Here is a 19,308-nt window from a genome sequence, read left to right as displayed (position 1 = left end):
ACTTCTAGTGGATCAGAGGGTTGACATGACTTTCTAGTATTTGCCCAACACAAGTAACGGATTTAAGCACAAAGAACTAAACTGTATTTTTTATTTACAGACAAAGCTCTAACGCTTGCAGGTTGAGCCTGCAGATTATGGATGTGTCTTTTACAAACGTATTGGAGGGGGCGCGTCAATATTTCCAGGGGCTGCCGTCAGCAAGCGCGGCGGCCGGCCCCTACTACGGCCAGCAGAATGTACAGCATGAACAACAGCAGCAACAGAATCAGCAACAAATCAATCAGCTACAACGCGGTCAGCACCAGCAGCATTATTATCAACAGAGCAATGAACACTACGCGGATAGTTCAACTGCAGCTGCTGTTTCGTCCAATGCGGGTTGGATGTCACAACATACCCCATCGGAATCCAGCAGGTGAGTTCCTCAATATGGGCGGTATGCGGTAAATTATTATTTAAAAATATTATTATGCAACTCTTCTGAACTTTAATATTTCCCAACCCTGTCCAACGGAATTCCTGAAATTTACTTTTACTTTTTCAGTCCACTTTATTCATAATTTAATTGTTACAGGGTACTATATTCCACATAAAGTCTAGTCCAGTCTTAAAGTATAAATAAAATACTAGCTATTTACACGTCTTAAAATTAATTAACAATGTTTAAACAATCGAGAGTGCGCATAGCAACTGGTTCAACGGTTCTGTACGATCTCACAGAAAGGAGTTACGCCTCTCGGCAGCCCACCCAGCCGAAGCCATAGGGCCGTTTTTGCACTCCCAGCCAAACCACCATTCCCCGCAATCGGGCATCGGGGATCGATGAGATTCTGGTAGCTCTTAACCTGTATAACCTTATCACATAACACATATCTTAACCTATATGCCACCTTAACCTATATAACCTATTTCCTAACATTAGAACCCCTCGCGGTGCTGTCGAAGAGCGGCCCCAGGCAGTCACAGAGGAGAGGCAGGGCTACGACCGAACCGCCACTCCATCCGGCCCCAGGCACTCAACCACACCCAGAGTCGGAGATTTCCCCCGTCCATCTAGTCGAAGTCATCGTCGCTGACGATGACTTTAGCCTACTCTACAAACATACTAACCATACTCCCACCTCTCCTCCCATCCATGCCTCAAGCGCCAGCAGGGATTCTCCGGAGCTAAACTCTCACGCGCAGCCTCCCTGACTGGTTTCATACACACCGTCCTGGCGTGCCGAGCCGTCTCAGCACCCAGACTACATTCACACTTAACACAGCCCCTTATTGCAAACCTATGTAAGTAAGCACGGAAGTTTCCGTGTCCAGTTGCAAGCTGCAGTGCCTTTTTAATCAAACCCAGCGTACCCTTTCCCACTCTGTCACACACCTCATATAATCCTCTCCCATTCTTACTACATGGACTGGAGCCTTTGCCACTCGTCCATGACCCAGGACCGCATCCGACTTCTGACCTGCCCTTTGGTTATTTGTACCGGGACCTCCATCACGGGTGTACCCCAGAGCGCACAGCTGGCTTCCTCATCCACGGCGACTGCACTAACGGAGCCCTCGCGAGCTTCTCACTGCACTGTGACCCATACCACCATCCCTCATAGCATGCAACGCCCTCTGTACCTCAGCAGGTTTCGCAGACCGTGATTGATAATCATTAATTGCAAGCAGGGCATCTCTAGAGTCCGTCCACACTACCGCACAATCACCCCTTATGCAAAGAGACCTCAAATTCATCAGGGCCTTTCCAATTGCTGCGATCTTTATGTCATTCACACTCTTACCACCCCATTCAACCCATTCATCACTAACCCTCTCACACTCGCTCCTGTCCACACCCCACACACCACACACCAATAGCCCCCTTTCCCACCCGCAACTGCTGCATCACACCACGCATTCCAAACCGTATTCTCCCCCTGAATCGTCTCTCCTCCTCCAGCATTGTGCAGCCGCTTATGCGGAGGGACCCGCTCCGACTTTCTCGCCATTTCAACATTTACTCTCCATCCGTACTCACTATAAAATCTATGCCGCCCCAAGCACTCGAGCCACATCGGGGGGGACCCGTACACGACCTGCAGGGCCTCCGTAGAAGTCCTATACGCCCTTCTCATTCCAAGAAGTAGAAGCCTGTGGCATGCCTCCAGCTGCTTCTTAACTCGGGAGTCGGACGCCTTGCCCCCCCCTCCCCCATATTTCAGACGCATACAAGATTGCACTCTTCACCACTCTCTCATAAATCATCCACAGCACATTATTTGCCGCCAGTCCCACACACTGTACCCACTCTCACACACTTGGCATGTTCCAGGAAGAGAAACTTGGGGTCAAGCACCAAAAAAGGACTTCCTAAACTGCTGTTATGTCCATTTTATATTTTTCCCGTTCGAGTATAGCGTTGAGAGAGGTTCCGTTCTGTTCCAGCTGAGGACTTTCCATGTCCTTATATTCATATCCTTATGACATTGCTTTGGTCGTTTTCGTGGTTCCATCTAATTGCGAGGCTTTCAAGTTTCGTAGCAGGTGTCGTTTTACAGGGTGGGTTGTTCGCCCTACGCCTAACATTCCGCATTTTCTCGGGCTTAGGACCGGTAGTGACAACCGACGGGCTACTCAGTCTGCCCACCCGCTGCCCCAGGCGGAGTGTTCAACTGCAGGATTAGATGGTTAATAAGCCTGCACGTGAATTGCTAGTTTTATTTAGAATCTGAGATTCTAACGCTCTCAATTTCAAAGCATGCTCCTCTTTCATATGTTTTATTCTTGACTCGTGCATTTCATTTTCATTTTCTTCTTTTTACCGTGATTCTTTTTTTGGCTTTTTGGCAAATTTTTCTGAAAATTTAAAAACTTAATTTTTTTTCGAACCAGTTCTTCATAAATAAATTATTTTTTTTGGAACGCTTTGCGGTCATCTCGATGGCAGCGTTGCCGCTAGGGCTTGTCCGCCACAAGAACCAAAATTTAGATGTACTCGTTGTACTTGTAACAGTTATTCTACGAAGATCTTATTCTTAGTATATACCGCAATTGTAGATTTGGGATTTAGCTGGACCCCTCAAATCTAGCACAATTGTTGAAAGTGACCGAACCAAAACTTTTGCTTATATCGCAAATATAAAAGTTTGCAAATGTCGAAATTATTGGCGTTGATTAGTACTTCTACTTTAATTTAGTGCTTTATAGAAAATTATTTCGTCTTTTGTTTTCAATGGCGAAGTTACTTACACAAAAACCTTAGGATATCGACATTTTTCTAATTCTAAACCAAAAATAAATGACGTTCTGCGTTTTAGCTTTCATCAGTGGCGTACTGCCAATAAATTAAAACATACCAAATAGCACCCTTAGTATTTAGATACATATTTATAACGCATTTTTTTTCAGAACACCATCGAGGGAACGCGCGCCAACTCAACGGCCGCCTTCACAAAGCTCTGGTGGATCTCGTCCTCCGTCTCACTCGACCCAATATCAAGATATTTCGCGGCCTTACCACAGCCCCTACCCATCTCAAAGTCAGGAACACCACGTGCCTGCTTCGCAACCGCAGCAGTCTTCGTTTCAGTTCACGAGGCCTCAGTCGCGAGAAATACAACAAAATGCCCAGCACTACCAGCAGCAAGCCATCGCTACCAATTCAACGTATCACCAGCCAGCGTCTCCGCAGTCATCTCGGTTACCGACTAGAGAACAGTTAGCGCATACGATGCAATCCTATCAGCACCCGCCGGGAGTAGCCGCTCACACACCTACACATCCACAGTATAACTATCAGAGCAGGTCTTATTACCCGAATACGCAAGCTCAACCATTAGCCGCCAAGTCTGAAGGTACTTACATGCAACCTCAATCGTCGCAAGCGATGTACTACAAACAGATTACTCCCGGTCAAGTTGCCAGTATGCCAAGTAAGCAAAATTCGTACATTATGGATAATCGAAAAACTGAGACCAGTATGCCAAGCAACGCTCAATACCAACCATCAGTAGCTAATGACCAAAGCTACCGAGCAACACACAATTTACCACCAATAGCTGCGTTGTCCAATTATCGACCAAATAAGACAGGTTTGGTTAAAGAGACTGGCAAATCTGCATTGCCCCGGTCTAAAGTGCTTTCTTCACTCAATAGTTATTCTACAAGTGTAGCTCAGTCAATTAATAATTCTGCATCAATTGCGTACGGTAATAGCAGACCTGAATCATATTCCAGCACAAATTCGGCTTACGACATGTATAATCATGTGACTAATAATAATGCCCAGAATCAAAATAACCAACGAATAAACCCTCATGTGTCGAGTGTGATAACACGAACATGCTCTAATGTTATAATGGCGACATCTAATACTTCGCATTACAGCACACCGAATAATCAAAATTATAATCCAGCAGTACCTTACCAGAGAGCGAAAGCAGAAACGCAAAATTACCACAAAGTACAACCGAATCAAAATGTTAATTACCAGCAACCGAAATCTGCTGATAGTAGAACGGAAAACATTGTAAATGTACCAAACACATCTGTTATTAAGCAAAGAAAAGAAATTCCATTAGATCTATCGGTCAAAACAGTACGTACATCAGCCGATTCTACCGACGGTGAAACCTCAAGGAATAAATATTTACAAAATAAATCTCAGAATGTAATTTCTAGCCATAGCTATCCGACTTTAGATGTTAATTCTATAGAAAGGAGTCTAACTCAACGATCTCAGTTACCAACAGCGACCGCCCCGAAAGTAGAATTCCATCCGAATTTTAATCTGTCTTCAAGAAAAACTAACTGGAATCCTGCTAAGGCCAGCCAGGATCCCTCAACCAAGCGTGTTTATCAAGACACAACCACTCATGCAACTATGGACTATAATAATAGTACGCAAGCATCATATCAATCGGATTATCTTCTAAAGAACCGATACCCTCCAAGTACAATTTCCAGTATTCCGCAATATGCCCATCACCCATATGAAAATCATGATATATCGGGTAAAAGACCCGGTCAAATTCAGTCTCCAGCAATTCCTACGAAAATGGCCAAGGTGGAGAATTGGAGAGAATCCATTAATCTTCAAATTGAGGAAAAAATTACCTCGCACGTCAAACAACAACAATTGCAGGCACAACGACAGCCCTCAACACATCAACACCGTGTTCAGTCTGTACTACATCGTCACAAAACGTTTGAGGATGTGGCAAGATCTTCTTTGGCAAATGGACAATATCCTCAAGCTAATAATCATGATAGCAATTATCAAAAACCCCCTTACAGCAAACCTAATAGTTTATTTCCGCAACCGAAACATAGTCAGAGTTATGTGCCTTCTAGTATACCTCATTCCGGATACTACAACAACCCGAAACACACTCAATCTCTTTATATCAATCCTGCAGCGAGGCATAATTCAGCTACTTCTGTTGTACCTATTGCCAAGCCGCATATAGCGACAGGTGCGGACAAAAGAGTGTTGAGTTTACTTCGGAACAGTATTGAAATTAAAGAGCAAAAGAAAATAGAGCAGTTGAAATCACAGGATTTGGTAATATCCCAAAGAACGGATATTCAGCATCCTAGTACCGATGTAACTGCACCGTTGCAGCCGAAGCCGGGGATTGATAGACGTAATGTTTCCCCGTTTACTCCAATTAGTGTACCTGATCCAAATATTTGTAAGATGCCTCCGAAAGTTTTAGTCCTACTGGAAGATACTCGCATAATTCCAGATCTTGCTGTAAAAGTACCAAATGAAGACAACACAGTTATTATGAACAATAGTCCAAGCAACGATTACGATGGGTTGGCTGCGTTTTTGGCAGCTAGAATTCGAACGAAAGGAGAATTGAAAGAATTGGCTCACCATCAAGTAATTAACAGTAATGCTGCTCGAGATGCCCGAATACAAGCCTTCTTGGAAGATACAATGAAATCGCCGCACAGGCAAAATATGCTCATGTCCAGTTCATCTAGTATATCCAGTACAAGCTCGCAAAAACCTTTAAAAGATAAACAAGCTGCACGAAAAAAGCTATTTACCCGCAACGAGGAGGAATTAGTAAAAGCTTCTATATCTACTAGAGATAAGTCAAGCATTAGAAGTTCTTCGGAAACATCTGTATTCGATTTCCCAGATTCAGATGATGAAAACGAAATGCCAGTATTAGAAAGACAAACACTGGATGCTATGAGACGAGATAGAAGAAACTCTTTGAAGTTGTCCACGACACCGTCACACACTATGGAATCAGACATTAAACTAGATATATTAGAGTCAACTTCTAGAGCTCCTAGTCCAGAAGATGATATATTTGCATCAATCTGTGATACATTTATGGAACAATTGAGAAACAAACCCACGAAACGAGTAAAACGTACAGTGGAATCAGATCCAATAGTAAAACTAGAATTTTCTGAAGAATCTACGGGGGAAGCTATCCACCCCGTTAAAGTTAAGAAGGAAATCAAGGACGATGCAATACTAAATTATCAAGAAGGTGGTACACCAACCGACGACCTAAACATAATGCCTTCTTCAGGTGATCGAAGCCGTTTATGCGATCCTGACTTTGAAAAATGTAAAACACCAATAATAATTAAAAACGTATTTAGAAGTGATAGTGAACTATCCGATAATGAAATTAAGAGTAGCGAATGCTTGATGATCCGGAATAGACACCGAGTAAGACGAAAAATAATTTCATCAAGTGAGAGTGAAACTGAAGAAGAAAGGGTACAGGTCAAAGTTGAAAAAATTGAAACGATTCTTGATAATAAATGTGATAAATCTGAAGGTGCGACTGACTTCATACAAGTTGTTACCAATTTGAATATTATGGAAACCGAATCGAAGATACAAGTGAAATTAGAGCAACCAGAGGAAGATAATTCAAGTGTTGAAAAAAGTCAAGGCCAATTTCCTATAAAATCTGCAGCCGAGCTTTTAGCAATAATACGGCCTGCAAAAAAGCCTTCATTTGGAGATGGTTCCGATTTCTATCCAGGCTGGGAAGAAGGTGTATACAAATATAAGAAGTCGTTAAGAATGCCGCCCAGTCTGATACAACTTACAAGACCGCCTATGAGATTGTCTACCTCTTTGCCTGACTTAGATCCATGCCCTCAGTCTCCAACAACATCAATAACAACCGACATTGAATCAAAAGATTCCTTAACCTACAGCAAAAAGGAATTTAAGCGTTTTCAGTCCGAGTCAGTGGACAGCGATAGTGAGAGTACAAGTAGCTTTAATATATTTAGTAAGCGAACCAATTATGATTCTGAAGGTTCCTCGTCTATTAAAAGTTTACCTAACACAAGAAAAGAGAACTTGTCTATTTTGGATAAATTGCTAGAGAAATGTGGAGGTAGAAAAAAGAAAAAACATAAAAGAAAAGATGATCATTCACCAAAAATCACACCTAGGGCGGATAATCCTATTGAGCTATTAGCAACTCCGACACCCAGTTTGGCTGTTAGCACTATGTCACCAGAAAAGTCGAAAGGCCTTACTTCCCAAGTGATTAGCGCCACTTCTGCTGTTTTGCCATTTAGGAAAGATACGGTAAATCACTTCAAAGACGCTTTTATCAATAGCGGGAATAGCATTTTAGGTGTTCATGATAAGTTCACCACCATTGTTCTATCATCAAGAACTAGGAAGGAAACTAGGGCTATGAAGCAAAGGGTGACAATAAAAGAAGTATTTGGAGAAGATCGTCCTGCATCTGCTCCCCCTGTAACTTGTGTCAATGAATGCAATGCAAGTGTTCCAACTCTTGAACCGTTTTCTAAAAATTTGCAAGAAATTATGGTTAAACGGGAAAAGCTAGATAATGAAGATATTCGAAGCATTCTGAATAGGACTGCTGGCAAAGAAGATAATAGCATAAATAACAATAATAACCTGAATAGGCATTCAAAAGAATTATTAGCGAAAGACTTGCTGTCACTGAAAATTAAAAAAGAGCTTGAAGAGGAAGATGAAGATGAAAATAAAAAGCTTATTGACTTGGTTATTAAAAAAGACTTAGATGTTTGCTCGGAAACAATGTCGCTGGACAGCGAGGAGATAGGATTGACTGCCAAACGAAAGAATAAATTCGGAAAAATGCGACGAAAGTTTAGTTCCGGATTCGATTATATAAGGAAAAAGAAAAAAGTTAAAAAGGAAGATCCGGATAACGGCAGCACCGAGAAGAAAAAAAAGAAAATTATATCTGCCAAAACGCCAGAATCTATCGATGATATTCAGAAAGAAATAAAAAACTGGGTTCTAAACAAGGGCGTCGGAGAATCGCATCTACATAGGGCTGCTCGATTAGGATACGTGGTGAGTAATTACATGTTAAGTAACCAAATGGTTGTTAACAAAGTGTATACAGTGCAGAACCTAACGTTTTTGTTTGTTAATACTGTGTGTAATTAACATATGGTTGAGTACTTATTTTTTTAAACGCAATTTCAGGACATCACCGCGTTCTGCTTAGATAAGATGAATAACTCGCCAAGTCCAAAAGACAATGCTGGTTACACCCCCCTTCACGAAGCATGTGCCAGAGGCCACTTGGAAATAGCGAAATTGCTTCTCAAGTATGGTGCCAATGTTCACGAAGCAGCAAAAGGGGGTATAAGGTGAGGCGCTAGGCGCACGAATATTTGACAATATTTTTATTATAAAATAGAGGTATATTATTCGAGTTAAGTCTTCGGTTCTAGCTCGATTGAATTGTATATAGTATTGTCAAAGTATAAATAGCAGCTCATTCTTGTGTGTTCCTTGATGACGTGCCTCCTAGGCAATTTATAAGAAGTCCGTGTGAAATAGCCAACAAATCCAGTTGTTCACGATCTGATAGTAAATAACACAAAGAGCTATGCCCAATCTGCATACTGAGTTAATCATTTCAAGCAAGAATGCATTAATTCAAACAACCGTTAAGCAAAACGGAAAATCTAATGGCTATGGCTAAGCAAACTGATATAAATCTAGTAAAAACAAGGGTTTACAAATTCAGATCTCCGAATTTTAAAAAAATACAACTTTCAACCAGAAAAAAAATGTTTTACTGGTGGTAATGCATTTCTGAATCCTAAATAATAAACTATTCATTTAATTGGTTTTTCGTCGATAGCTCGAAATCATATAATTTGAATTTAATACGTTTTGATGCGTGGCTTCTCATGTTTTCTCACGTGGTGACGTCTAAATATGGATTTTATCATCTCGCTTTTTTGCCCGATAGTTATTTAAGTTTTTGTGAAAGTGTTGTGTTTTCAGGCCGCTTCACGAAGCCATCGAAAACGGATTTGTGGAAGTAGTAAGACTGCTTCTTTCATTCGGAGCTGATCCGTCTTTAGCCACATACGCCGGATTAACCCCAATTTCTTTAGCAACTGACGAGAACATGAAAACATTACTTAAGGATCATCTACGTGATAAAGCAGGCGAAGGCGGACCATCTTGGCCGTTTCGTGGGCCTTCGTCATGTTTTGGTAAGTGGCACACTTATAGTTTAAAATGTTTTGGTTTATCCATTATTTAGACTTTTCGTCACCTTAAAAAAAGGGTGCGTCACGGGAAGAGCCGTACCGAAAGAAGTGATAACAGGAATAGAATGTGGATCAGGAATAGGTAAAATGTAACTTAATTTTATTTTGAATGTAAAATATTTATTTCAACATTTAACATTCTTCAAAATTTGCAGTTGACTCGTACAGCGGCAGTTTTATTTGAAATATCTATTCCATTAACTTCTAATTTATATAATAACTGGACTTAACAAATCCATCCATCCAATTTCATTGGCACTAAGAGCCATGAATGCTGTGGGCTTTACTTTTTGTCTAATAATTGCGAATAGATTGTTTTTCAACCCGACCAATACCAAACCGAATTTGGTATGCACCTGAGGAAAGCAAAGTTGCTTTTTATTCAATTATTAATGCAGGGTGATTTAAAATTTGCGTCATTCCTCTAGAAGTGTTGTCTGGGGTTGTTTTGAGAGTAAAGGAAAAAAAGTAAACAAAATCTATTGTTATTAAAAACTGAGATATTTGCAAAAACTATATCAGAAGCATGGCAAGAATGTTTTCAAAGTAATCTACCTAATTAAGATTACGTAAATACCTGTTTTTTCGTAATTATTCAAAACTCCGGTAACCATGGAATTATACAGAAAGTGACAATAAAATCGACAAGGATCAACAGTAAATTCAACAAGATTCGTTAAATGTGAAACGCAGTTTTTCGAAATGTCCACATTGTTATCCTAACTTCAAATTGATGTGAACATTTCATCAATAAATAAACATTTCAGTCTTTAACTGCAAACAAGTTAGTGCCCGTGTAGTCACCTGCTATGATCCCTTTTCTATGCACTCTTCTCAATGTCCCGTATTCGGTTAATTAACTCCTGCTCAATTTGTGCCGGTGTTCAGTAAGCCATTGCGTTTAATGTGTCCTTGTGCTGTGCGTATCTTACATACGTGGTAGGAATGTAGCCCTTCCTTGGTATTTATTTATTATATTAAACGGCGTATTAATAACAATGCCTTGTCGCTGTATGCGTGCGAGAGAGAACGCAAGATCCCTAAGGGTGGGGATGGCCCGACATAACGGCGCCGTAACGCATTCCACCCAATTTACGCCGTGCCATAAGAAGTTATTACTTCAAAAATGAATCATAAGGGGCTACATGTACGTTTTTGGTTTTATTTGCTTTGCTTGTAGTTCAAGGTTTTCTTAAAACTGGGTTGAAACTGTGAAAATGCCTCCTCCCGATGATCTTATTTTTGACTCACTCACTCCCTATCCGTTTGTTTGGATGGACTGGCCCTAGGACTGGATTAAAAACCTCTTTTATTTTCTAAAAATGATCGTTGTTTAGATCTTTTATTCGGATCTTTCTCAATAGCGTGTCGAAAAAGTGGCCAATTCAGATAATAAAAGAACTTTTTGATCCAGTCTCGAACACCAGCTATCCAAACGTACTTATTTTACCAAATTGTTAAAAAAATGCCCAGAAAAAATATACCCAACATATATCGACGCATGCAAGGAAGATAGAATTTTTATTTATATGACAAAGTATGTTTGTTCTTTTCAGATCCAGAGGAATCCGGTTATAATGTTTTATCTGACACCCCTCTGGAGGATTCGGACAAAGAACTGGAAGACATAGAAATCGACATGTCGGAAGGACTCCTGCCAAATCTTTACATTCTCCGAGAGGAAGCCCCTACGGACCGGTGGGTTCTTCTCCAAGACTTGTCTCATTTCCTGAAGATTAAATCACGGGATGCATTACTCAGACAAATATCTTTGCCTACCGGTTCGAACATTAAAGTGAATTACAAGAACGTGATCAAAGAACTAAAAATGTCGGACTTTTTAGAGCAAGCCCATTGCTGTCAGTTTTTGAATATGGGTGAAAAGATCAACACCAGAGCGTCGAAGATCGCTCTGGTAAAATATACGGACCGAGTGAAAGAACTCTTAGGTATCGAATCGGCTGTTATTTCGGCAAGGTGACATATGGCGACAACGTCAAATGTTTAATAGGTCTTTATTAAATGTTAGGAAAGACATAGTTTCTAAGAAAATTTATCAGAGATTTAACGGAATTTTTGGTGTTATTCGATACCTCCAACCATTCCACAGTTTTTGGAAGGATTACGAAATAAATGTGAATGGTAACTGAATAAGCAGTTTATTAAAATGTGCAATTCCTTTCCGAAGCATCTAATTTTTCAAAATACTACTTGCAGCTATTTAAGTTTCGAATTATCGCAGATGTGTAACAATATTTTATGGATCTGATGATGGTTATGAAGTGAAGTCATTATAACAATAGAAATTGTATGTTGATAGTAATTTGAAATTAATGTCAAAAACCCTATTCTGAGTAATTCATATAAGTTCTGATGTGTTTTCTATTTATTGATAAGCTACTATTGGCATCATTTGGTTTAACCAAGCTCAGAAATAATGTCAGATTATTGTGTTTGGTTATTTTATGATTGGGCTTATTTAAAGTAAAATTAAGTAAAGTCCTAGATTTATTAGTTTTGGAATGCCCAATTTAGCAATGAAAAATGTGCAAATAGTTGAATTACTTGATGGTGAAAGTAATCACTGGAAATGAACTAGCCCTTAAGCACTCAAAGTAGTATGGATTTATTAGTTGGAATTTATCATGGTTTTTTAAATCAATATTCCTAAATTCTAACTTTTTAAATTAATATTCTTTAGTTACGGTTCGAACTGGCTGAAAATTAAATCATTAAATATTGTTAATCTTTTTAAATTTTGAAAAGGTGAAGAAGCGAAATTCAATAAGGTTTCCATCTATTTTTTGAAGTTAATATATCAATTATGAAATTAACCCATAAGCAAGATGAGACAATACTGTCGTTCAAATTTACAAAAAATACCATTAAACGAATGTTTTTTTCAACTTATCGAAGTACTTTTGTCTATGTATGACACTTTAAACTTAATCGTTCTGTTTTGATACTTTGGCGAGTAATGTGTAACCTTTTTAGTAAAGTAGGTGTAACTTTTTCAAACCATATCAAAACCATAATAACTGTGTATTTGAAAGGCATGTTTTACTTACTTCAATAAACACATCAAATGCTTATGACAAAACCACGCTCCTTTGGGTTTAGATTTATTTATGAGTTACTCATAATAACCAGATGAAACTTATTTTTGAGACAGGAGATGCTGTTGAGGTGGTCGAGCCAAGAGAGCTACAGGCTATATCAGTTATGATTAAGATTCTGAAGTACCCACTTGCAAGTCGAGCTGGTAAATTGCCTCGTAACAGAATCATTATAAAAAAGCTTTAATGATACAAACATTACGACGATCTATATGCTACGGTTAACATTGGAAATTATGTTAATCTCAATATTACCAGTTAATACCTAGAATAACACTTTCCGTTGGTTAATGTTCGTATATTGACTAATTAAGTCATATTCACGTAAGAAGTATTCACAATGTATTTAATAATAATACATTAACATGGGCGCAAAATGGCTAAACTTGACTTTCAAATTTGTGTTAAACTCGAGATTAACCGATTAATGTTGCGATTACCTTACTTGGATCTTCAACCGTAACATGTACTCTTCCAATCGAAATATTGAGCGTTTGTGCAATTTTCGGTCACTTTTATAATTCTTACACACAAGAAACTTTCTATTCTTTAAAACGAATCCTTAGGCAAAAGAAATCCCGCGATTCTCTCAAGAAGTAAAATCAAACTGATGCTTGTTTCGTTCAAAATAAAATTAAATTTTAAATAAAAAATCAAAAAAATGTTTCAATTAAAAACACACCTAATGGTGTGAGATCACAGTATCTAGCGAGCCAAGATTCTTTCCACTTCAACAGTAATTACAGTGTGACAAAAAAAAATTTCGGAGACAACTTGTTTTAATCATAACTTTTTTTATTAAAAATCAAAATTATACACATTCGAAAGCCTACAAAATACATAAACAACTATTCGAAATGGCCTCCTTCAGCCGACACATAGGTTTGCAGACGCCTTCAGAAATTTTTGATGATGGTCGCAAGTGTTTTTTCTCAGGTTTCGTCCCACGCCTTTTGGAGAGAACGCTGGTTTGCAGGGCAGGTCTTTTGCTCCAGGATCGACCAAATTGCAAAGTCCGTCGGATTCAGGTCGGGCGAGCTAGACGGCCACAAAGTCTTGTCCCAGACAGCGATTTTGTTGGTTTTGCAAAAATCCATGATCGACCTCGCAAAATGAGCTGGTGCCCAATCCCGTTGAAGTGTCCAGTGCGGATTTTTGAAGTGTTGTGGGATCCAGGGAATCACGACGTCCTTCAAAATGTATTCTTGGTAGACTTGGGCGTTGATCTTGACACCGCGCTCGACGGACACCAGCGGTGTTTTTCCGTTTTCGAAGTTCCCGCCCACACCATGATGGATTTCGGAAAGTGGCGTCGTTAAACTCGGGTTTTTTCTAAAAATCAAGATCTTTTTTTTGAGGAGTCGCTCGAGTCGTACTCGCTTTATTCGCTAATCCAATTAATGACCTCTTCCGAGCTTGTAGGTACGAAGCTTTACCCACCTCCTCCACGAAAAAACAATTTAACACGGGAAACCAACGTAGCTTGTATATAATTTAACGGGTTACAAAATAAGCTACAACAGACAATGTCAAAAACACCATTGACATTTAAATTTTCACAATTTGTCTCTGAACTTTTGTGTCACCTGTACATTTATTTTCTTTCATTACAAAAATCTTCTGCGAATATTCCTACCCATATATCAAATATGGTATGTGATTTTCCAACTCCGTGTTCCGACTATAATGATGTTACTATGAAATCTGGTACGTCTCCAATTGCATTTAACTTCTGGCTTTCCGTCTTGTTGACCAAGATTGGTTTAACTGTAAACCAATTGTTTTTTTTATCACGGCAAAATTTCCAAACATATAATATTTAAAAGAAATGTAGTCTCTTCTGCTATAACAGTTAGTAGAATGTTTCGGTTGCGTAGTTGGAGGCGCTCGGGAATTCATAAGCGTTAAAATATAAGTCGCTGATCCATGAAACTTTCTGTTTTATAGTATATACAATTCTACCATATAGTACAAGTTATAATAACACAAACTCAACTTAACTTATATACACTTAGCGTAGCATCAACAGAAGAAAGACGCAATGTCAAATTTTGGGTTTTCTTGTTTTAAAATTAAATAACTTGTGATCTAATCGATGAATCCTCGTGTTTAAATCAAATAAAGCTTAGGAATCTTGGAAAATTTTTAAATAAAGTCAAGTAGAACCAAGACCGAATTTCGGCAATTTTATACAGTTCTGCTCTTTTATGAAAAGGAAAAAAGCTTCAGGAAATGTTTATAAGCACAAGTATATTATTATAAAAATATATTATTCATTAAAATAAAGTACTCAAGTCTTGTTAGATATTTGCAAAAATTATCAGCTTTGCCAGTTTTTCCGCTTGTATATACCTTTAAATGACCTTAACTATCATTTTTTTTCCCAAGATTTCTGATTGCCTGAGCTTCATTTGGCACAAAAACCACGAGGATTCATTAGTCATATCAAAAGTTGTTTGATTTTAAAGCAAGAAAAACCAAAATGTGACTGCGAGGCGGCGAGTGTGATGGCCGCCTCACATCGATCTAAATAAAAACTGTAACTTTTCTGAATTTAAGCATTCACAACTAGTTAACATTCATATTAATATGGTACAAGCATTTTCATGTTTAACTCTTAAGCTGAATATAATTTGATCTCAAAATATGTATTGGGATTTACAGAATTAACTAAAAATGTTATGCACAATTTTCGAATTTAAGTATATAATTTACATAAAAACAAATATATACCAATACAGTTGCAAAAAAACAAAAATTAAAGTTTCTAGAAAAACGTATTGATTTATCCTGATTAAACAACTTAGAAAAATGTTTTGTTAGGTACGTTTCTAAACGTACGTTAGGTACTTTATCTATAAAGACAGCAAAATTGCTATTGACACTTTAAGATAACTTTTCTAAATTAATTTATTGACTAATTGAAATTTTCATTTTAGAGCCTCAGTTTAAATTTGTCGTAGAGTTCTCGAGTTCTCCTCTAGGTGGTAAAGAAGTCGTTTTTCGTTGTGAACTAAGAGCACTCCTTATCAACGCGTAATAAAAGACGCGAGGAAATACTATTTTCGTAAAAGGCAACAATTTTGAGGCAAATGAACTATAGTATAGTATAGACCTTAGCTAAAATATATAAATATTTACATAATGATAAATAATGCCTTTTTCTCGGTTGCCCGCATCGACAACACCATGCTGCTTCTGTCATTTACTGTTTCTCATTGATCAAGCCCATAACATTTTGCTCAAGACAATAAATCGATGGACCCCGTTAAAGCGGTCCAATTATGAACACCCTGTGCAAGTATTCAACTTTTTGCTCCACATACGTATGTCGTATGTAAAAACTACAGCTTTTTAAAGTTAATGACATTCTTTACAAATAACGAAGCATATACATTTCTATTGAAAGTAAATTATAATATACAGGATGTTATTTTTAATATTGGATTATTGTGATGTAACGCGTTCTCAAGCGAGGAGTATTTGGCATTTTTGAAACGTCTTCAATATCTAACTAAATAAATATTAGTAAAAATGCAGATACACTCCGAATTAAAATAGATTTTCTTGATTTCCAACCGCTTGAGCTTCAACAGTAGTTCATCATTAGTTTCATTATTGAACAATCATTAATACCGCAGTAAACTAATATTATAAATTCAATTATTTTTTACATATCGATATCCACTCTGATTTGTTACATTTTAGGTTCAACTGAATGGAAAACCACTTGTTTTAACCTAATTTGAACAAAATGATTTTATTATATTTGCTGAAAGGAAAAGAACCAGTGTTAGGCTTCAGTGGTGTAATGTATTTGAGAATGTTTAGTGGTTATATCTCAGAAACTACTCTGTGTAATTCCGAAAAAGTATTTATTAATATATTCGCAAATTCAACATGAAATAAAATTTAAAGGTATACATATCGTGGACAATATTAGAAGCAATTTTCATCCAGCACAATTTTGCTTTCTGGTGGTTATTTTTGAAATTAAGTACTATTTGAATCCCATGGTGGTCCCAATCCGCAATAGAATTACTTTGAATTAGGCTGACGAGCAGTTTCTGAAAAAATTCCCATACACGTGGTCCATCTCCAATAAAGTAGGTCTTGAGTATTAACAGTTAAACAGGCAAAATACAATAACTACTCTAATCTATATACTAAGAGTTTAGATAACTCGAGAAAACTGTTAATTTACTAGATTCACTCTGTAATTATGTATAAGCAATTGTCTTTGGTGCAAGAACGAGATCAGTTTACGTTTATTCAATTATTGAAGTTTTTTGTTTATGTTAAAGTACCCAAACCATTATTATTAGTTATATACGCCAAATTATTAGTAATGTGCAATCAAAGTAAACTGGGTCGGGAAATCTTCCCTGTAAATATTGAATTAAACTACATCGCAGGCCAACTTAACTATGGATCTAGTCTATGACTATGCAATATTGATGTAATGCCACCGTTTCAAACTATTGTAGTAATGTGTATTGATTTAAAGCTTCTGACCAGGTACAACATTTATTTGGATGTTGTAAATTTGATGTAGAAAAAAACCGTCAAAATATGGTTCATACAGTCTACTAGTAGGAAATGGTGATATTAATTTATTTAAGGCTGCAAACAAATAAAAAGATAAGCATTTTGTTGTTATTCATATTTTTTTCAACCGACTAGGTAGATTAAATGTTGTTTCAGTTATTATCTTAATGCTCAGGGACCTTAATCTTACTCTTTAGTTTTCTTGTAAACACTTTGTTCGGTTATGCATAGTCTTTCATGATTGTACATAATAGTGTAGCAGTAAGAAATATATGTGGTTTGAATGTCTCGATTAACAGATACCTTGTCTTGAATGAACTCGCATGATATATTAATTGCTAGACGTCTTCAATTTTAGTTGCTGATTACAATTTCAATTCTTCCATGACTAATATCGGTGTAAAATAGTGAAAAGAACTATATATTAATAAATCAGACAAACACTGTGATTAAAATTAATTCTTCTCACTAATACTGAACTAACTTAGTATTGTACCACATAAATAAGTAAAATATCGTAAATGTCTATAAGAAATAAAACATATTTTTAAATAAGTTTATATTAAGAATCGCATTTTGCTGTAAAATCGAAGTCATAAGTAATGTACATGTATTTATTTTTATTTGTGCCCTTGGTAATGTACAGTTAAGATTATCTGTGATGAGTAACGTCGAAGAAAGTGCAATGCTTTGATCAGTGAAATTTGTGATTTGTCCATTGTCCTATCTCTGAGTGTTGTAGAATAACGACTAAGTAAGTAATAATTTAATTTATCGCTTATTTTTTTCACATTTTTCATGTTTTTTTTTGTTTTAGTATAAAATACGTGGATTAAGAATCATGTGTTTTTTTTTCCTATCTTTGAACTGCTCCTGCTTTAAGCCAAAAAGCAAAGTGGTAAATTAAGCTGAGTCTGGGCAAGGCTGTATCTACGAGGGTCGTTTGATAAGTTAGTAACTTTTTGAAAGAAATAAAAAGATTTCGGACAAAAAGTTTTATTTCTCAGCATAGACTCCTTTTAGGCCGATACACTCAGTCCAGCGCCCTTCCAATTTTTTTATCCCTTCCAAATAATATAATTTCTCGAGGTCCTCAAAATATGCGTTTGTTTCAATGATGACCGATTTATTGAACCCAAATCTCATACCACCCAGCCATTTCTTCAGGTTTGGAAACAGGAAATAGTCGCAGGGGAATATGCTGGGTCGGGTAGCAGCTCGTAGCTTAATTCATCATCCTCATGGATTTTTGCCATGGCGACTACACACGTGTGCACCCGTGCATTGTCCTGATGAATCAGCACTGCACAGCACCAAATTCAGCCGTTTTAGCTTCAAGTCAACATAGAATTTAATCAGTTTGAGAATCTTTTATGAACACTGCATTTGTTTAAAAATAATGTTTTATTTAATTATTTAGTATATTTAATAAAACATTTATAATATTAAGTTTTTTATTTAATGCATTTTTTGATGTGCCCAGTTGACTTGATTCAAGCAAAAATTAAGCTATTGTCTAAATTTTGCCGAATAACTCAGAAACGGTAAGTTTTAAAGTTACCACCCCTTATATAAACTAGCTTTAAAATTTAACGGTAAATCTAAAAATTGAAAAAATGGGGGGTTCCATTTGAAATAACCAAGTTATTGAGACCAACAAACATTCAATTTTGGATGATCATGGGGCGGTTGATTGTAAAATTTTCGTAAATTAACATTCAGCAGTTACCTTGTTTAGGCTTCTTGGAGGTCCACAAGACCGATTTCAAAATTCGTAGCGATTAGAGTACAGCGCCAATTTCTGTGAAACCCAGCAGCTGTCAAAATTTTCATATTTTTTCGAATAATTCGAAAACCGTAAATTTCAACTTTTTTGAACTCGGAATAGCAACGGATACACACGGAAAAAAAGAAAAAAGTGCGTTTTATATAATCCTTTATATCGTATTTATTATAAAAGATTCAATAACGAAATTTTCAGGGTGGGGGTAAGAAATGAGCGTAAATTTGAAAATAAAGTAAAAAATAATCTAGGCTGACTATGTTCAATGAGGCCGAAGTCAACTTTTGGTTTTCTTATGGGCGCCAT

The 19,308-nt window shown here is 37.3% G+C and overlaps 1 protein-coding gene across 1 annotated transcript in view; it reads left to right on the top strand.

Annotated features, from left to right (window-relative positions):
* LOC109541408 overlaps positions 1 to 18,058 on the top strand; it is a 270,314-nt gene extending 252,256 nt beyond the window's left edge. Inside the window, exons 3-7 of the mRNA XM_048670269.1 lie at positions 101 to 418; positions 3,394 to 8,335; positions 8,471 to 8,637; positions 9,284 to 9,498; positions 11,112 to 18,058. Of these exons, the coding sequence (XP_048526226.1) occupies positions 138 to 418; positions 3,394 to 8,335; positions 8,471 to 8,637; positions 9,284 to 9,498; positions 11,112 to 11,536 (6,030 nt within the window). The 5' untranslated portion in view covers positions 101 to 137 and the 3' untranslated portion in view covers positions 11,537 to 18,058. The remainder of the gene's footprint in view (positions 1 to 100; positions 419 to 3,393; positions 8,336 to 8,470; positions 8,638 to 9,283; positions 9,499 to 11,111) is intronic.
* Positions 18,059 to 19,308: the final 1,250 nt, after the last annotated feature.

Source organism: Dendroctonus ponderosae, unplaced genomic scaffold (genome assembly GCF_020466585.1).
Source record: "Dendroctonus ponderosae isolate FM_Combo_2020 unplaced genomic scaffold, Dpon_F_20191213v2 Dpon_F_20191213_1, whole genome shotgun sequence".
Taxonomy (NCBI): Eukaryota; Metazoa; Arthropoda; class Insecta; order Coleoptera; family Curculionidae; genus Dendroctonus; species Dendroctonus ponderosae.
This window is presented reverse-complemented; position numbering and strand designations above follow the sequence as displayed.